Consider the following 20,453-nt stretch of genomic DNA (forward strand, 5'->3'; position numbering starts at 1 on the left):
AAATAAAAAGCTGAACTATCTGACAAAAGGGGCTGGCAGGGTAAAAACCAGCCCTTTGGACTACGCTTTGCTTCATACAGAGGGACTGTCAGTTATTGAGAAATGCTTGCCTCCTGGGAATTTTGTCCCAGTACTCCAGCTAATATTACCAGTACAATTGTTACTGTTGTCTTGAAATATTGTCATTTGATCATTTGGTGATTTGACTTCATTTAATTGATTATAAATATGATAAAAGACAAAGATGACAGTGTTCTTTTTTTAATTAACTAAAATTAATTTAAAAAAGAACACATATTGCTATGTTGCAGAATAGCAATAAAATTCTCTTTTTTTACTTTCTACTACACACTATTGCTTATTAAGACAACCGAGTCTGTGACTGTGATCTGTATGTGACCTAAATAGAAATATTGTCTTTCCTTCAATAGTTATACCATAAAAGAGATATTAAAAGCAGCCACATTTATGTCCTGGGTTTCAGGTATATTTACTTAAGTGTAGCGTGTGGAATCCAATGGGGACTGTATTACATTTGGGTTTAGAGATTATTTCCACCCTGTTGAATACTAAATGTGTGAAACTGTTCTTAGAGAATGAATGCTCTTGAGCCATTTTGTTTCAACTTCTCCTTAAATGTTTCTGAAAATGCTTCTTTCTTAAATGCTTCTTAAATGCTCTGAAAAACGTCTTGACTTGTGAATGTTTAGCTGACCAAGGAAATTTATCTGCCAGTATAGAATAAAAGAAATAGGCTCTCGTATTGTCTTCGGTAATATTTATAATGAATCCACTGGATTTCTTCCTCAGTATTAGCTATTGTGCACTGCCACTAGGCTGCCACCAAGGAAGGTTTTGTTTTTTTTTTGCTGATATTTTTGTGTAGCTTAAGGAGCTAGTATTGGAGCTAGTGTTGGATCAATTAGTTTGACACATAATGTTGCTTTAAAATCACATGTATTCAAACTTGTCTTTGGACTTTGGTGAAGCCCGTTTTCTGCAGTACCTCAGGTCTAACTAAAGAGCAGCTCATGACACAGCAGTGGTTAGTAGCCCTCCTTTGAGCCATGAAACACTCTAAGCAGAACATTATCAACAGTGAGGCTATAAACAAGAGCACCCTTTAGGCCTTCATCAATTTCTCTGTTTTTGTTTAGTCAAGCCCATGGGCGTCTGCGCTCCATCATTTAGCTCCTGTGTTCTAAGCTTTGACTTAGAGTTTCTGCTCTCGAGTAAGCCACACTGACATATTATTCACAAATGCACAAGTTCATGTGGAAGCTATAATGCTTTATCGTTGAGCAGTGAAGTAGCATTTATCATACTTAATCTCCTTTTACTGATTTCTGTCTTGCTGAATCCCTAAGTAACTTTAACCACTAAAAGTCTTCTTCATCTGGTATTTCTCATGGAGAAAATGAGTTTGCAATTTCTTCCACAGCATATTAAATCCTTGCTGTGAGGAAATAATGACCTGATTGTATTGTTTAAAGTGAAACTGTGTTCTTTTTGGGTGCTTTAGTTTTACTACCAACAACAAATTGACTTCTGTTATAAGATGTTTTTCTCCTGGCTTTCGTAAAGTTGTAGTCACAATTTTTAGTACTTCTCACATCTCCTTATTCTAAATGAAAGTATAAGTTTGTTTGCTGAGAAATTTATTTTTGATAAACTAAACGTTCAACTGCAACAGACTTGTAAAAGTTGCTGCAAATCTGTTCTCTGATTTAGGGTTGAGGAATCAAATGTCTCTTTATTGGTATCTTCATTGGTTTTATTTCAAACTAGTATATTTTCACAGAAAAAATTTAATCCCTCACTAAATTCAAAGGAATTTTTAGACATATGCTTAGGTTATCAATCTGTCAAAAACCTGATATTCTGTTTCTTCCAATAAGCTCAACATTTTGGTTACAAGCTGTAACGACTAGTGAGGTTTTTGTTTGCCAGCTGGAAACAAGGATCAGTCTGGATGGCTCCATCTAGACAAAAACTACAGAAGAAAACAAATTCTGAAAGTTACATTTCTGTGCAGACAACTATTTTATGTGTTTGAAACCTTTTGGTTTCATTCACTCCCAGTGGTTTGCATTTTAAAGCAAATCTTTAAACACACTGCTTCATTGTATGACATCATAGACAAATCAAATGACATGAGCCAAGAACTCAGGAACTGAATTATGGACCTTCACTAGTCTGGTTCTTTTTTGCATATGTTTTTCAGATGCCTGAAGATGAAGCATTAATTTGTTCAAACAATAAAATTCAAATATGAATATCATGGGAATGTCCAGCTATGATGCTGTGCAGGAGGTGAGTCTATTCTGTTTCCTAGATATTTTGGTGCAAAATGTGAGTATTAACTGAAGAACAAAAGAAAAATATCCTCCGTATCATCCTAAATTCATCAATGCTGGATGAATTGAGAGTGTGAAGCCAGTCATTTACTCGCCTTTCATAAAGGCCACGGAGAAAGGAAGAAGCCATTCATTGGAAAGCCACATAATATTTTTGGAAAAACACACAAGCGCCAGTTCTCTGCAGAGGAATGGGCCACAGATAAAGCAATCTCTTGTGAAAAGCTTGTGGAAGGAGTTTAAGTTTATTAAATTGTCATGTTAATGAGCTTTAAATTCTTGTGGCCAAACAAAGCAATTTATTTAAGCTTCACCTACTTTTCAAATCACTGTGCATTGTTTAACTGGACAGTTTTGTTCAAACTATAATAAGCTGGATTATTTTCAAGGAACAAGTCTGTTTGTTTCAATTCTGTAAATTTTCAACCAAAAAAATGAAAATGAATTTTATTCTTATTAAAACTTTTAACTTTTGAATTTTTCAAAAGTAAACACTATGAAGCATTTCCATAGCAGCTTTTATTCGAACTTTAAATAAATTTGAGACTAATAATGCCACAAAAATCCTAGACAATTAGCTAAATAATATTACAATTCTGTTAACCTCCTTGATTCCAGACTGAATTTTATTCTACATTAATAAATAATACTAATAAATAATAATAAAACCCTTCTCCAATCTAAAATCAACATTTTTCATCTGTATGAAAATGAACAGAAAACATTCCTTGCTGTGTGAAGTGAAAACTGGATGGTGCCTCTCCATGTTAGTTGTTGATAGACTGCACAAAGAACTAAAAAGGTACTTTAAAAAAAATTATATTATTTTATGTTTTCTGTTAAAAGTACCGTAAAAAAAATTGATAATGACTAATTTGTGGTCTGGTTTATTTATTTTCCAAGTCAAACTGTCCTTCACCCTTTAAGCCAGGATGAAATGTCACGTAAAATGCGCTGACATAAATGGTATTGCGCCCTCTTCTGGAGAAAAAATAGTACAGCTAAATCCTGCTAATATAAGAAGTACAAAAATGAAATACGCTTCCTAATAATTTATTATTGATTAAATACAACAGTACATATTTTTAGTGTTGTTAATAAGCGTTTGCAACCGTTACTTTTGAATTTACAGTTTTCTGATTGGCTGGTTCCTCCTCTTCCTTTTGTCATGACGTCCTTCCTGCTTCACCAGAGGGACACGTGCAAGTTGTAATATTTCTGAGTCGAGGGGGGGAGGCTTCAAACTTCAGATTTATACTGTCCCGATTGGTGTACAGTTCTGATTTTCTTGTGAAAGGCTTTACCGAATAAGCAGTCAACATGGTGAAGCCTCAGTTTAAGGGGAAGAACTCGATAAACCCTTCATCATCCAGCTCGAACCCCGGTAAGCTAGACAGTTTGTTTACACCTGTAGCTAACTGCAGCTAATAGCTTTAGCTTACTCTTCTACTCACTGTATTCTGGATATAAATGTTGCTGATTACATCTTACAGTAAAAATTGAAACCAAAATGTTGCTATGATGGTTTAACATTTTACCTCGCAGCATACCTCGCATATTTTTAAATATGTAAAGTTTTAAATTACATAACAAAACTGTTTTGACCATTTGTTCCCCAGATCGAGCCAAAGGTGCAGGGGGAAACAACATGAGGGACAGAGCCACCATTAAGCGTCTGAATATGTACAGACAAAAACAAAGATGGTAATGAATGATAACATATTCTTTGTTTGTAACAGGACTGTTTGTAGCTTTCAGCTGAAATATAAACATAAGTGCTGTATTAACCCTGATTGGTTCTGCCTACAGTAACAAACGAGGGAAAGTTATCAAACCTTTACAGTACCAGTCTACAGTAGCACCAGGAACAGTTGCCAGAGTTGAACCCAACATCAAATGGTTTAGTAAGTATGTTTTATTTCTGTTGCTGCTAATGATGGAGAGATTATTATTTGTTCTGGCATCGTTTTAATGTGAAATTATCATTTATTTGTATTTGTGATTGATATTAAACTCAGAATGTATTTGCATGTTACATTTAGAGTTGTCTCTCTGTTTATATGATTTTAGTTTTACCAAAAAAAATGCAAGTAATATTTCAGTCAAGATATACTTGACTAACATCATTAATGCAATGTATATGGTTACATATGCACCTATATTTTCAGGTATAGGTAAGATTTACTTTATTTCCTTTAGGGAACGATAATAATAGTATGATGATGATGATGATGATAATAGGGGGGAAAGTTCCTGTCAGATATGTAGTGGTTGCAAAGTTATAGGCAATGTTTTAATTTCTGACAGGAATAAATTTTATGTGTTTGGTTGCTTTAGATAAAGTTGTATTTAAATGCCTCCATAAATGTCGTTAATTGCAAAACATTTGAACCAACTGAGTCTTGACTCATGTTTGGGTCTTATGTGTTTCAGCAAACACTCGAGTGATAAAGCAGTCAGCCCTTCAGAAGTTTCAAGAGGAGATGGGAGCAGTACAGAAGGATCCATACCGTGTGGTGATGCGGCAAAGCAAACTGCCCATGTCTCTTTTACATGACAGAGCCAAAGCTCATGTGAGTAAAGTAGCATAGCCATAACATAATATAATATAATCTCTCATGAAAAATAGACATCTTTTACAGTCCACTAAAGATACCTTTACATCATCTTAAGAAAGTATTCATAACCCTGGAACTTTTTCACATTAGAACCACAAATATTGTTGCTTTTCATGGGGGGTTTTGGGATGAACACAGAGTCACACTTCATTTTCAAAGTGGAAAAAAAGTTGCACACACAATTGTTTTATGTTTTCCAAAAGAGTAATAAGAAGAGTGCATCATGTATTCATTAAGGACAACAGATGAAAAATAGGCTTTTGGCATTTAAAAAAATGTTAATGTGCCTTGTCCCCGCCAAATAAATAAATAAAAAAAATAATAATCAGCCCACCTGGCTATAATAGTTCTATCATTTTTGCACAACCTCAAGCTTTGATTTAAACCACTGTAGCTCTGGCTTCATTCTCCACCCCAATCTAAAGTCTTTTGCAGCCCGTAAAAGGGTTTTATTAAGAGCATTGTCCTTCACTTTGCTCCATTTGCACATTTAAAACCACACAAGTTCAATCAGAGTGCTATAAAACATCCTGAAACGGGTAAAAGAACACTTAATAAAAATAGTACAACGAGAAAAGAACTCCAAACTTGATTTTAGAACAGCACCAAACTGTCAGCAATATTGTGTTACAAACTAACTGACCATGTTTTAAATTTCTCTACAACTTTATGATGTGTTTCTTGGCCTTCCACTTTGGAATTATGGACTACTGTGTGTTGTCTATCTTGACTCTAATGTGATTAAAATGTGAAAATCTTGCAAGCGTATAAATGCTGTGTCAAGGTGCTGTATGGATTTTTTTCTTTCAAATGCTGAGCTTTTCCTGGAATCTGTTGTGTTTCCATTTTCATATAAAGTCCAATATTTGATTGCTTAACTTGTTCCAAAGAAAAAGTCATGAATTGAAGGATCTTTGTGATCTCTTTTTTAAGGGTCTTTGTTTGGGATCTTGGCATGAGTATTTTCTGACAACCTCTGTAACCCTATCCTTCTAAAGAAATGTTGCAATAGAGGCATGGCTTTTGTTTCAGGATCACTGGAAGATTTGATTAGCACTGGCATGGTCTCAGGGTGTTTTGTTGGCTGTTTTGTTACATATTTGGGTGTTCTGTTTACTGTATACTTTTGTTCTGTGTTGTCTTAAAGCCTTGGAGGGCTGCATTGAAAATTTGTTTAAATTCGGGGAAAAGGGAGAAAATATCTTTCACCAACAGCAAAAACGCTCCTGTATCGTGTCTTATCAGATAGCTACTTTTTACTTTACAGCTATATGCCATGCATTTTATCCACTGTACAATACAACTATAAATACACAGCCATGCTCTTCATATAAAGCTTTTGTTATACACCGAAGGGGTTGTAAGTGTTTAAGGACAGATGTCATGTATGCACACTACTATGTTTTGAAGAGCAAGATCGTGAGTCTTAAGTTCAGAACAATCAGTGGTCTAAATATGTTTTTCTATATTCCCGTAGAACTCTAAGGTGCACATTCTAGACACTGAGGGATTTGAGACCACATTTGGACCTAAGGCTCAGAGGAAGCGACCCAATCTCCTGGTTGGAGATGTGAAGGATCTTGTAGAGAGAGCGGAGGCTTCAGCGTTGAACTACAGCGCCGACAAAGACACGAACCTGGTGACAGAGGACACCGGTGTCCGGTAGGATTTTTACTTATTCTAATCACAAAACTTGACTTTTAGTCTATGTATAGTTACATTTGAAGATAGTGACAGACTTTTGCAACAGGGAGGAAGTACGTGAGGAGATTTTCAAAAAGGGTCAGTCGAAGAGGATCTGGGGAGAACTCTACAAGGTAACACTCCTGCATACTTGATTATTGAGTCCTAGTATTAAAATATTGACAAGTATTTTAAAGAAAAAAACCTCCCTCCCCAAAAAGAGTGGTTGCTATGTAAATGTCTTTTCACCATCTTGGACATTTCATGTAGCTCTTTTGTTTTCCCATGCCCAGGTAATCTATCCTTTGGCAGCATCATCATAAGCCATCTGATATGAACCTCAGGGTTTATATCCTCGTAGTCTGAAGTCATTAAAACAGGATGGCAAGCTGTTTGTGTTTCTCAGTCAGTGGTCTAGAGTTAATTGGATTCATTCTGGATGCGTGTTTTAAAGGTGATCGACTCGTCTGATGTCATAATCCAAGTGCTGGACGCCCGTGATCCAATGGGAACCCGCTCGAAAAGCATTGAGACATACCTGAAAAAAGAGAAACCTTGGAAACATCTCATCTTTGTATTAAACAAGTGTGATCTTATCCCTACCTGGGTCACGGTGAGATGTTTAGAGCATTTTCACTTTGTTTTCTGGGTTGCTTTAACTGCTGTAATCTTTAATAATTTGTCTTCTCGACTGCCTTTTTCCCCCACAAATCAGAAACGGTGGGTTGCCGTTCTGTCCCAAGAGTATCCAACTCTGGCTTTCCATGCCAGCCTGACCAACTCATTTGGTAAAGGTTCTCTCATCCAGCTCCTAAGGCAGTTTGGGAAGGTAATTTGAATGCATTGACAGTTAAAACGCTTAAATAAATATCTCATGAGTCATCAGTAGTGTTTACAAAAACTTGGAAAGCAGTTTAATCCACTTCAGCAAACCTTTTCTTTGAGTTTAAATCACCTTATCAATAACTCCTCATTCGTCTGGCTTTTTACCTGCCCCCGCCTCGACTCTGCTCCCAACATGTTTGATAGATGAAGTGGGATGCTTGAACTTATGAGCTGTTTTGCAGTCCAAAGATTTTAGTTCCAAGAGAGCTGACCTTTTATAAACATTTTCAAGCCCGTGTTTTTTATGGACATTTTGTATTTGAGCTAAGCCTGCTTTGTTTATATTGGAATCAAAATGAAGAAAATTGTTTACCAAATTGAACTCGCATTTAAGTCGGTATAAAGCCCAGTGTTGAAACGCCTCTGTACGATATTATGAGTTTTGTTGTGTTTTCCTTCATGTGCAGCTCCACACGGACAAGAAACAGATTAGTGTGGGTTTCATTGGCTACCCAAACGTGGGGAAGAGTTCAGTTATCAACACTCTGCGCTCAAAGAAGGTCTGCAACGTGGCACCCATCGCTGGAGAAACGAAGGTAGAGTCGACATTTGATCTTGCATGTTTCTTTAGTGTTTCTTCTTGCTCGTCAAGGTTAGCACTCAACCCGTACCTCCCACAGGTGTGGCAGTACATCACACTAATGAGGCGCATCTTCCTCATCGACTGCCCCGGTGTCGTTTACCCATCAGAGGACAGCGAGTCTGATATAGTCCTAAAGGGGGTGGTAAGTGATTTCTTTTTTCTGTAGTTCCGTGAGAAAATGAATTTGTCTATGTTCCGAGTGATATTGAAAAATAAACAATAATAAAAAAAAATAAAAAAAATCTTACACACAAATGACAGATTTATTTAGAACAGTCCAAGAATACACAAGATTCCTATGAAGTCTAGAAAATTTAAATTGAATTCATTTTGGTTACAGACAGCCCAAAAGTGGATTCATACTCACAAAAACAATTAATGTTCTCAAAATATGGAGAACTATTTTTTCATTATGCTGCAGTTAAAAAAATTGAAATGAGCTTCAAAATGTATTGAAGCAGAGCACCTTTTTAACAGTTGTAACTTTTAAAGATATTCTAAGTGTGATGTCTGAAACCATGCACATGCTTCATCTCAAATATTTAATGTCAGTTTTAGCCTACGCCTTTTTCTCAGTATTGTTTTATAACCTCAACAATGTTCTTAAGGTCTGTTTACTAAAATAGTGTGCTGCCGGATCTTGCTGTGTGTTCTTCACTCCCTGCCAAGTCGTTATTGTAAATATAAATGTGTTATTAATAATTCACCTGGTTAAATAAAGGTTAAATAAATCTATAAATGTAACTGGCAGCCTCAGTAAGATGATTAACTTAATTTTGAGACTTCCAGAAATATTTTTAAAGTACAACACGTCCCATGACATAATGATCCATAAAAGCTGGGACGGATAAAACAGAACAACCTTTCTGTGTTCTGTTCAGCTTTGGTGTTTACTTGTGGAAGTGTTGCTCTCTCAAATCATAAATGAATCAGAGACATAGATCACAACAAAAACTCTCCTTTTGAATAGCTTTTTAAATGTCTATTTTTATTTTATTTTTTTTACTTTAATGTGAACACATTTCTCACTAAAAATAAAAACTTTTATTCTTTTTTTATGATGTACTTTCACAGGAATCGCTGTTCTTGGTAACTCTTTTTGTTGTTGTGTGTACTGATCCCAAAACAGACAATTTCCGAACCGTCTGTTAACAGTCATGGAAGGTGGAAATTTTCTGTCTGTTTCTTAGTTTTTTCTCTGCACCTCTGCTTTTAAAATGGAGCAATACAGATCACAAATATCTAGGGAAAAATCTCTATAATGAGAACCCACGCTCAGCAGTGTGTTTCAAGATTGGTTAAACATACAGATAATTAAACACAACAAATATTTTTGCAGGAAAAAACAAGCACTGGTTTCAATTTTCTTTGAAAGGAAAATATTTTGCAGTTTGCAGTGGAGTCACTATCACTTAAAGGTTGTACCTTCATATTTCACATTTCTTCTTTTCCTCTTCCTTGGCAAGGTTCAAGTGGAGAAGATCAAACACCCAGAAGAGCACATCGACGCAGTACTGGAACGAGCCAAACCCGAATACATCCAGAAGACTTACCGGATCCCAACATGGAGTTCTGCTGATGACTTCCTTGAGAAGCTGGCATTCCGTACTGGGAAGCTTCTAAAGGTTTGATTCTTTGTTTCTTATAAGATTTAAACACAGGGTTCATACAAACCCTTGAAAATGCTTAAATTTCAATTTGGTGTTTTGAAGGTTTGCAATGTGCATGATTTTTGTATTAAGTCCTTGAAAGTGCTTAATATTCAAACTGCACAGCTTTGTAATAAAGTGCAACCTAGCATGTGACTAAAGCCTACATTTACAGATGAAACCAAATATTGTCATACACCTAATAAAAAGAGAAACATTTTTTTCTCACTGTCTGAAGTTAAGTCATACTAAACTTTTATTGTTCCAAGTCATTCAAAATTACCAAAATTATTTCTATTTGCGAAATGCCAGACAATTTAACGAGAACATTTTTAGATTTTTTTTCTTAATGACTTTTTTGTATACTGTGTTTAAGCAATTAATTTACCTTAACACAATTTGCTTGGATTGTTTCAAAGTAATAAATATTTATTATTCTTAACAGTTGAGTGACTTATTAATTTAATTTTATATGTTAAAGTTATTAACATTGGTGGATTTTGTGTTAAATTTGTCTGGTGTAGTCTGTGTGTGAGAGAGAGAGAGACATTGCAAAACATAATATTTTTCCAAGGTTTCAATTAATCCGCCGGAAAAAGGAAAAAAACAACAACAAAAAAAAATTATTTTTATCTATGTGTGGTGCTGGAAAAGTTTGAAAACGTGTCTTCAAACTGCTTGAAAAGTGCTTGAATTTAAAAAGTGCATGGACCCTTCAAGCATATTTTATTCTCTCCATATTATTCAATAAAGATCACCTTTGCACATTAAAAGAGCCGTCAAGTTTTGGTATTTAAACTATTAACACTTTTTTTCTTATCGGTATTTTACAGGGAGGTGAGCCCGATCTCAGCACGGTCTCCAAAATGGTGTTAAATGACTGGCAGAGGGGACGGATCCCCTTCTTTGTGAAGCCTCCTGGACCAGAGGGAGATCCAGGAGTAAGTTTGCTAAATCTTTTCCTTCTCCTTCACCAGCCTGTTCTTTTAACGTAAACTACTGTGACTTCTGTAGGATGAAAAACCATTGCCCCAGGAAGTACCACCAGCTGCAGAGGAGAACGTTCAGGAGGAACAGGCGGATAATCTGGATGGCGCGTCCGTAGAACAGGCGGAACAGCAGCAGCGGCAGAAGGAACAGGTCCAGAAGATCCTTGCTAATGTCCGACAGAACTTTGGCAAGATCAACGTGGCGCCTGAGTTCACTGAGGAAGATTTGATCCCCGTGGAGTTGCCAGACTTAGACTTGTCTGATTTTTCTGGCTCCGACGTTGACGAGGACGTTGACGTTGACGAAGACGAGGGAGGGCAGGAAGACGAGCCCAGTGCAGAGCCAGCTGATGGAGAAGCTGAGGCCTCTGAGGACACACCATCTCAGACTGACGGTACCAAAGGCAAAAAGAGTTTACGGGAGGTAATCCGTGAGCACGATGAGAAAATTGCGAAGTACAAGCAGTTCCTGGACCGAGCCAAATCCAAGCGCTTCTCTGCAATCCGGTAAGTTTTGGTGTCCAAATGTATTACTGCATATTTTCTTTGTCTTGGACAGGACTTTGTTTTATTTTTTTTGTTCGTTAATGAGATGTTGGCAGACAGAGAGATGCCAGGCGCATCAAGGAGGTCCATGAAAATCAAGCTTTAAGGACTAACAGCTGTCATTTTGACTAATCGGTAGCCTGTTCCCAAAATGTATTTCATCAAGTTCCTTTTCTTTCTTTCTTTTTTTTTTTTTCAATCGATTAGAGCCCACAAACCAAATTACAAATCATATCCAAGCTCTTCAGTTAGTTTTAGTCCAATTTAGTTTATTTCTGCAAATCCCTGAAGAAATAAACTGTTTGCTTTGCTTGGAAAACTTAGCAGTTTGCTATTTTTTCATCTGTTTGGACAGAATACCAAAGGCACTTTCTGAAAAAGTGTTTACAGACCTCAAGACCAAACAAGAAGCAGCTAAACAAGCACAGAAGAGAGAGAATCCGTCAACAGGTACGACCATTTATCACTCTGAGTTTGGCGATGGCTTTTGAAATTGAGTCAGATGTGGTGGACATCCAAACGTTTTCAACAGCAAAACTCTTTGACTCTGTCAGGCTAACATTTAAATACTGATGGCTGTTTTTTTTTTTTTTTGTTTTGTTTTTTTTATCTGACTGATTTCAGCTACAAACCAGAAGAACAAGAAGAGGAAACGTGTGGAGGATGATAAATCTATTCAGCAGCACAGGCTTACATCTAAACAGGTTTGCAGCTTTTGTTTGTCTTGTGTCAAATAAAGGGTCTCGATAAACTAATCACAGCCCCTCAACTTTTTACGTTTTGTCACATTACAAAACATAAAGATGTAAAACGAAGACATTTGTGAACAAACGGCATCATGAAAACCACGGAACAAGAAAACATTGTAGGGAAACAATCTTACAAAGAAATAGCTGTCCACTCAATCTGATTAAAGGGAACCAAGAGGCCTGTGCTAAATCTGATGGAGCTGTAGGCAAAGTCCAAACTTAAAGGAATTTGCAGCAAGACGTGAACATTCCTGCTTGCGGATGCTTAACTTGAATGAGTTTGAGCTTTTTCACCAAGAAGAATTGGCAGGAATTTCAGTCTCAGCATGTGCAAAGACGGTTGAGATTCAAGCAGAACAATGTTTTGCAATTTTATAATTCCTGCAGTATCACTGTCACAAGGAACTGCTTGGGCTGCAATAAATATTTGCTAACTAGTTAAGTGTTATGCTGTTATACTCTGAGTGTATCATTTAAAATTCCAATAAAATTCCTCGAAATTTGGTTGTCAAAGTTTAAGGGGAATGAATATTTTTGTGGAGCATTGTGGGCTGATATGTCTGATATATATCATGTTAAAAACAGTTTAATGTATCTGATGCCATTTTTGTTCCTTTCTTTAATGTCCACAGAGAAGAGCAATGGACCGTGCCAAGAAAGGGAAGAAAGTTGGAGTGCGTTACTATGAAACGCACAATGTGAAAAACAAGAACAAGAATAGAAAGATTCCAGCACCGCCTGCAGAAAGTCGAGGGGCTAAAAAATCAAAGCACTAGACCGGGAATAAACACAAAACTATACATATTTAAACTGGCCAAATTGGCTACATTTTATTGAAATGACAAGCTAGGCAAAAACTTGAAGCTAAACATCGACGTGTCTTTTTTCCAGTGGTCATGTGAAACTTTATTTTGACTACAAGCAAATGGCCGCACCTTGCCCTCTCAACTCTTGAACTGCATGTAATTCCTCATTCACAAGTGAGCTGCTCTCTTGACATTCAAGAGAAATGTTCAGTGTGTTAACTGCTTAAAATATAGCTGTCATACTCTACAAATAAAATGCTAAATTTTCTGCAGCTGTCAACTCATTCATTTATCAAGTGGAGAAAAAATACATCTTGTATTAAATCTGCTATCCGGTGTGAGAGGTTTCACTTCTTTGGATTAATCATCCCATCCAGTTGTGTCTGAAAGCAAAAAAAAAACATATACTATTAATTTTTGGACATTCTACACATCACAACACATTTGGATTGTTATACAATAGAAAAAGTCACCTTGAGCTGTTGATTGGTTTTCTTCAAGAACTGAATTTCCTCGCTGAACTTTCTTTCCTCCACTTGTCTCTTCTCAGCTTCCCTCTTTTCGATTGCATCACATCTCTCCTTCTGTTCATCCAGTTGTCTCATGAGTTCCTGCTTCTCACTTTCCAGATCTAAAATCTACAAAGGTGATGGAAAAACACAGCAGGAAGTTCCCAGTCTTTTAAATATCTGCAAAGAAATGGCGCTCTCTGCTGGACTTGTAATAACAGTGCAGTTTAACGGTTTAATCAGTAAGCAAAAGAGACGAAGCTCTTTGAATAGTGTTTTTTTTTTTCCAAGTCTAATGACTACAGATAAGCTGATTCCCTTACTTTTTTTTCTATGTCCGCCTTTCCCTGTTCAGCCTGCAGTGCCTTTCTCATGCCAAAAGCGATGCTGCTTTCGTACAGCGTCTGGTACGTGGCAATGGTCATTTTAAGCTCATCTCTGACTCGCAGCAGAAGCAGACCCCTCTCAGCACAGATGATGGTTACCTGTCTGATTAATTCATCTAGGAAGAAAAATCAGATTTAAATCAGTTTGTGAGAACCTGAAAGCATAAACCATAACTAATACATTTAGAATCCAGCTGTGTAAATCTCTAAAAATATATTTACTAGAAATGTCTGGAATGTTGTAACCTTATGCTAGCACTGCCTCAGCATGATGTTATCTCACTCATCTGACAGCTAGTTAAGTATTTTGAGATTTTAAAGTCTCAATTTTGAAAAGCTCAGTTTTGTCTCTTTATGCAGGCATTATTTTCTCCAAATCGCATTTATTTATTTTTTTCCATCCGAGCATCTGTATATTTCATTCATACTTCACAGTGTTGATTTTGGAACTGGCTCTTGTTTTTCACCAGGACCTTCCTGGTCTGTGTAGACCATTTCCCAGTTTAGCAGACTTTGGCTGTGATGGTTCCCAAATATCTAAATCAATTCATTTTAATCTGACAGCAAAGGTTTGGGTCAGATAGTTGAGAATCGACGGTGTTCCAATGGGACAATTTCTCTGAATCGATATGAAAATTAGCTTCAGAAGTCTAACATTGAGCTTCCTGAACAACCTCTCCAAAGTCCTGTCCTAATCTCTAATGAACATTTTTAGACTTTTTTTTTTTTTTATTGATTCCATCCTGGAAAACCTCATATGTTCAAATGTACACTACCGTTTTTGCCCAGAGGACTGGTCAAATATCCAGTTGGAATTATGCTTGCAGCTTGATGACTTTAAAATGTGTGTGATCAAGCTGCAACTTGCTACATTTACCCAATAATTAGTGGAGCTCTATCTAAATATTTCTGAATAATTTTGAAAGAAATATTTAGTAAATTCTAACTTGAGCATTCAATTCTGGATATGAAAATAATTCAAGAGGATACATAATTTTTCCACCCAGGAAGATCATTTCAGTTGCACCAATAAAAGGACAAAAATTATTACAACCTATATCTCAACCTCAGATTGTAATAGTGAGTTTCATGATAGTGTCATATCCACTGTCTTCTTACCAAAACACTGAGAATAAAGCTCTCTGCGGATAGGACAGATGCCTGTGTGTCTGGCCTGTCTCTGCTCCAGCTTTGTGTCCAGCTCTTCCTTCAGGTGAATTATTTCTGGTCTTGTACAAGGTACACTGGATACCTTCTGCACCCACAGCTGGCTTCCTTCTGACCATTCCCTACAATATTGATGGTTGAGAAGGTTGAACTTAATGAATCAGTTTACTAAGTAAAAGGACGGGTATACCTGGGTGGAAGGATTGCATCCAGGATCTCCTCGTTTTCCATTTTGCTGACATCACTGGTTGTAGGTTTTGTTTTAGGAGATAGTGGAACTGGTGCGGTGTCAGGGCCCTGCAGAGGGACCCTTTTTATTTGACGTACCTGTTAAGAGACATATTCTGCAGTGAGTTCATTATTCATGATACAAGAATACTTTTATCATTCCACATCTGTTGGGAACGCATTGAAATAATACATGAGCCCATGAGATTATAAAAGTCATATCATATTCCTTTTGTCTTAGGGGGACATCTGTCTATTCTTGCTTTGTAACAATTTTCACTTTCAAAATCCTATTAAATACATTGTAATATAAGTCAAACATGGGCACCAGTCAGGCCAACTGTGGGCACCAAGGCACTTAATTGTTTCAAAATTATGTTTTGTGCCATTTTTGTCATATACATCTCAATTATCTCATCAAAAAGCACATTTACATAATGCCATTTAGAACAGTAATGTTATGTTGTGCTTTGATCAGCGGAGGGAACCTCGGCCTGGAGACTGCTGCTCCGAACAAACTGTGTCTGTTTGCAATTTTCTCAAAGCAATACTTGAGGTATACCTTTGATGAAGGACTAACATTATAATATGACGAAAAGGGGGGAAAAAAACAGTTGATTTTACATAGTACCCTTCTTTAAAGCTGACAGAAGACTTTTCTTTTTATTTTATTCTTTTTATTTGATTATTTTTGTTGGGTTTGAGGCACTTTTTTTGCCAGTAAACCGTAACCACTAAAATGAACATGAAAACTTAAAGTATATCACTATTTAATCATTCTTAAATATGTGTTTGGGCATAATTCAAAGTGTTTCCAAATATTCATCTTTCCTTCTCGGTAGTTGTCACTTCCACCTCAGTGGCGACTTACCTTTGGAGATTTCTCCCCTGAGGTTGTCTTGACCAACATTGGAGTATCATATTTCAGAAGAGAATCCGCTGGCGGAATCATTTTTTTCTCTTTCTTTTAAAATAAAAAATAAAGTTATTTTTGCCTTCAGACACGGAAATATCGCTGCTCGTTAAAACTGTTGATGATGTTGTCATGGTAACACTGTCCTCGCGTTCTTTCTGTTCAAGTAAAAATAGGTTTGAAATGGTGTAACAAAAAAGAAGACAACTTACAAAGTGTCGGATTTTTTTACAATACACCCCAATTATTTTTGTATTTTGGAAAAGAAACAATATCGGATCTTTTTTGACAAAGATTTAGATGGGTAGACGACTGACACCGTAGATCCATAGAAACGACACGTTAGCGCGTTCGTCATCTTGTGAGTGGCAAATTGCCCTGGAAATAAAAAAAAGACAAGAATGTTTTTATTTATTTATTTATTTATTTATTTATTTATTTATGTATGTTTATTTATGATTTTAGTTATATTACGAACAAGTTAAATTATGCACAGTATTGGATGTTAACTTTTAGCATTGGTAATTGTTAACTCTCAAGAAATTCACCTACGAAATATACCAAAGTTAATTCAGTTTCAGATATAATATTTAAATTGTATTTTGCCATTCGTTTTGTCAATGTAGAAGTATTTGTGGATTGAAACAGTTTAATCTTGTTTTTCACGTACTAATAATATAATTGTCTATAATATTTCCTTTTGAGCGTACTTTAGGTTATGATTTATCCATGTACTTTATTGGCACCTATCGTAAAACCGAAGAGCTCTGTAATGATAGGTTACGCACATTCAGACGATAGTCATATAGCTGACGGACTTGTGCAGCTATTTCACTTCTATCGCATTAAAACATACCACTCACAAGATGGCGGAGACGCCGACGTACGATCCCGACACTTTTGCGTTTACACCGGAACTTAAAAAGGAACACGGCAAGCACATCGTCGAGATAAATTCTTTGTGAACCACAGGAACCGGAAAGGGTGATCACGACGCAAGAGTAGAACTTTAGTAAGGGTTTAAAGCTGTGTTTTTTTGCTTGTTTGTTTGCTTCTGAGTAAAGATGTACATTTAGTCGCGTTAAAATCGGATTGGTACATTCATTTTCTCTAAAAAAATGACCAAAGAGAAACGACACCGAAGAAGGGAGTCTCCGACGCGGGAGACCGAAGTAAAGATAAAACAGGAGAAACTGAGCCCCAGTAGGCCACAGAGATCACGCCGTTCGAGGTCCAGATCCGCCGGGACATCAAGTCCACCGAGAAGAAGAGCGAGCAGGTGAATGTAATAAAGTCGTCATATCTGGTTATATAAGATAGAATGGAGGTGCAGTGTTCCCTTGTTTTTATATTAACTATATTTTAACTTGGGGATCGGCCTGAATCTACCAGGACATGGATGTTGGTGTTGCTGAAGCAGGGTTTCATTCATTAAACTACGGATCAATAGTTAATTATCAATAATTCACAAAACCTGCCTTTATCACAGATCAATAACACTCCCCTTTTTTTTCTAATTGTGTACAGAATTGTAGGAAACGACGAGTAGTTCTGTTCGTTACCTGTTGCTACGATGTGTGCTACAGTTTGTTCAACCTGTTGTCAACACCAATTACTCTCTGATACTTAAGTTGTTATAGCTCTGGAACTAAGACATTAAATCAGATACCCAAAATTACTGTTCTGATGCTCAAACTCACAAAAGTTTATATCCCCTTCTTATTGTACAGAATGATACTGGAGAAATTTGCGACCAATCATAGATTCATGATTGAACGAATCATGATTTCTGAGTGAATTATATGTCATATGTTTTAAAATTTCAGCAAAATTTCTGCTCAAGAGTCTGTTTTACATTTCATACAGATCACCGGCCAAGGCAAGGCAGCGCTCACCAGATAGAAGGGAAACCTCTCCTGTTGGAACAAGCAACAGATCTCCCAGAAACAGAAGAAGTCGCAGTCCTCATCGTGGCAGCGATGCCAAAGTGAAGCGGGTAATTCGGTTTGAATCATCAGATCAACACTTAACTGGGGGGAGAGCTAGGTTTGAAAACTTACAAACCAGTTGGTCTCTAATAATAATCAAAGTTTAGGATTACCATGATGGGTTGTACACATAAGTGTTCACACTCTTTGACCTCTTCCATATTGTGCCACAGAACAAATACAAACGCCAATGCACTCCACTGGGGTTTTACAAAAAGTGATGCATTAATGAAGAGGGGGGAAAAATGATTTAAGGTATAAATAAAAAGCTAAAAGACGTGGCACATTTATGTATTCACCCCCATTTAAAATGAAACCTCCCAATGAAATTCAGTCTAACCAGTGGAATTTGTGGGATTAGTAAATGGAGTCCACATCTGTATTATGTCAATATAAACCAGCTGTTCTATGAGGTCCTCTGATGCTTGTTAGAAAACATTAGTAACCCGCTCAATTTTGTTGTTGCAATGAGACATATCATGAAAATGTGTTTGACATATGAATACCTTCACAAGGCATTGCCACAACATATATGAATGGTAAATGCAAATGACAGGCACATTCAAATATGGATTTTTTATTTTATTTTATTTTTTTCTGATTTCCTGAATGTCACCTGTAGTTAGTGAGCCACAATTTCAGTAAAGGTGCCACAAGCTATTTAAATAATTATTGTTGCAAAACCGTCTTTTTTTATTCCAGATTACTATAGCTAATGTAATTTTACATGTGTCAGTATTTTAATAAAAAGATAGTAAACTGTGCTATATCCTATAACACATTATGACCACACTTTAGTTCTTAAATATGGCGCTGATAATATATCACAACCGATCATATTTGCTTTGTAAATGCTTTCTTTTTAAATCCCACAGGAAAAGGAAGAACAAAGGGGAAGTGGTGATGAGCGGAGAAGAAGGAATGAGCAGTCAGAGGACAGACGGAGCAGGTGGGAATCAGACAGGCCGCGGGACAGAGAACGCAACAGAGACAGGAATCGCGAACGAGCCGCTCTGGCTTCTCAGCAAGAGGAGCGCCGGCAGCATGATGACCGACGCAGGGAGAACCGCCAACGGCGTGAAGAAGAAGAAGTCGAGGAACATAACTTCGGAACCTCTGACGGAGGGAGTGACGACTCAAGGCCGCCTCCGGCTGAGAAAGAGAAGCCCAACTTTGAACTGTCAGGCGCGCTCACGGAAGACACCAACACGTTCCGGGGCGTGGTGATCAAGTACAACGAGCCGCCCGAGGCTCGCATCCCAAAGCGCAGATGGAGATTGTACCCCTTTAAGAATGACGACCCCCTTCCTGTCATGTACATCCACAGACAGAGTGCCTATCTGTTGGGGCGCCAGAGAAGAATCGCTGATATCCCCATTGACCACCCGTCCTGCTCCAAGCAACATGCGGTATTCCAGTACAGGTGGGAAGAATACCTGTCAGCAGCTGTTATTTTTTTTGTTTTCTTAATATTTATTTGTCATGATGAATGTAAATGGTACGCTGTTCTGTGTTTTGCAGATTGGTTGAGTATACTCGAGCCGACGGCACCACTGGCCGCAGGGTAAGGCCTTACATTATTGACCTTGGTTCTGGGAACGGCACCTACCTGAACAATCAGCGGATTGAGTCCCAGCGTTACTATGAGCTCAAAGAAAAAGATGTCCTCAAGTTTGGCTTCAGCAGCCGTGAGTACGTGCTGCTGCACGAGTTCTCGGACACGAGCGAGGTGGATGTGAAGCAGGAAGAGGAAGACGACGAGGGAGTTGATGAGTAATTTATTCCCACGTACTCGATTGTCCACATATATTCAGACAAGATCACTAAAATTGTTAAAAATGCAGAGCTGTCTGCTGAAAACGGACCTGCAAACTGGTAAAATGCAGGAATTAATGCCCCAAAAGCGAGTGGAATTGTATATTTTCTGTAAGTAATGAAGTCTTGCTTGAATCTGCCACAGTTGTCTCAAAGTAGACCTTTTCTCAGGTTTGTGTGATGCATGATTGATCTTTCTGATCTCATGTAATGTGTCAGGGTACATAGCATTACTGCGGTGTGATCCCTGGATCCTTAAATAAAGATTTCTTATTGACAGAATAAACATTGAACTACAGATTACATTTATTTTTCTTTTGACATTTTTGTAGAGCAAGCACAGGGAAAATATTTGACTTGTGCATCTTTGCACAACTACAATGTTTATTCAAAGACTTGCCATTTCTTTTTTTTTTCAGTTCAGATGCATTTATAGTAAGTGTTAATTTTTGTACTGTAAATAAAAGCTAAAAATTTAGATCAAACAATTGTTTTGTTGTTTTGTGGTGATTTTTTTGTATTCTCTACATTTCTGTTGTCCATTAAACAAGGGAAAGAAATAGAAGTATACATATTCTGAGC

General features: G+C 37.1%; 3 protein-coding genes across 3 annotated transcripts; 2 read left to right on the forward strand and 1 right to left on the reverse strand.

The window, feature by feature from the left end:
* The first annotated feature begins 3,527 nt into the window (after nt 1–3,527).
* On the forward strand, nt 3,528–13,134 carry gnl2 (G protein nucleolar 2). The gene is made up of 16 exons (XM_007557217.2): nt 3,528–3,741; nt 3,977–4,061; nt 4,167–4,261; nt 4,791–4,930; nt 6,453–6,637; nt 6,726–6,792; nt 7,113–7,271; nt 7,374–7,487; nt 7,951–8,079; nt 8,164–8,268; nt 9,593–9,751; nt 10,609–10,716; nt 10,790–11,271; nt 11,666–11,760; nt 11,935–12,014; nt 12,692–13,134. The coding sequence occupies exons 1-16, from the start codon at nt 3,678–3,680 to the stop codon at nt 12,833–12,835; spliced, it is 2,211 nt and encodes a 736-aa protein (XP_007557279.1). The 5' UTR covers nt 3,528–3,677; the 3' UTR covers nt 12,836–13,134.
* Nucleotides 12,860–16,430, reverse strand: dnali1 (dynein, axonemal, light intermediate chain 1). Its single transcript, XM_007557216.2, has 6 exons — nt 16,027–16,430; nt 15,118–15,254; nt 14,880–15,049; nt 13,698–13,876; nt 13,339–13,503; nt 12,860–13,248 (listed from the first exon to the last, which is right to left on the reverse strand). The coding sequence occupies exons 1-6, from the start codon at nt 16,105–16,107 to the stop codon at nt 13,213–13,215; spliced, it is 768 nt and encodes a 255-aa protein (XP_007557278.1). The 5' UTR covers nt 16,108–16,430; the 3' UTR covers nt 12,860–13,212.
* A 487-nt stretch (nt 16,431–16,917) lies between these two features.
* Nucleotides 16,918–20,359, forward strand: snip1 (Smad nuclear interacting protein). Its single transcript, XM_007557218.2, has 4 exons — nt 16,918–17,347; nt 17,935–18,064; nt 18,932–19,479; nt 19,578–20,359. The coding sequence occupies exons 1-4, from the start codon at nt 17,187–17,189 to the stop codon at nt 19,831–19,833; spliced, it is 1,095 nt and encodes a 364-aa protein (XP_007557280.1). The 5' UTR covers nt 16,918–17,186; the 3' UTR covers nt 19,834–20,359.
* Nucleotides 20,360–20,453: the final 94 nt, after the last annotated feature.

This window comes from Poecilia formosa, unplaced genomic scaffold, assembly GCF_000485575.1.
Source record: "Poecilia formosa unplaced genomic scaffold, Poecilia_formosa-5.1.2 Scaffold86, whole genome shotgun sequence".
NCBI classification, from domain to species: domain Eukaryota; kingdom Metazoa; phylum Chordata; class Actinopteri; order Cyprinodontiformes; family Poeciliidae; genus Poecilia; species Poecilia formosa.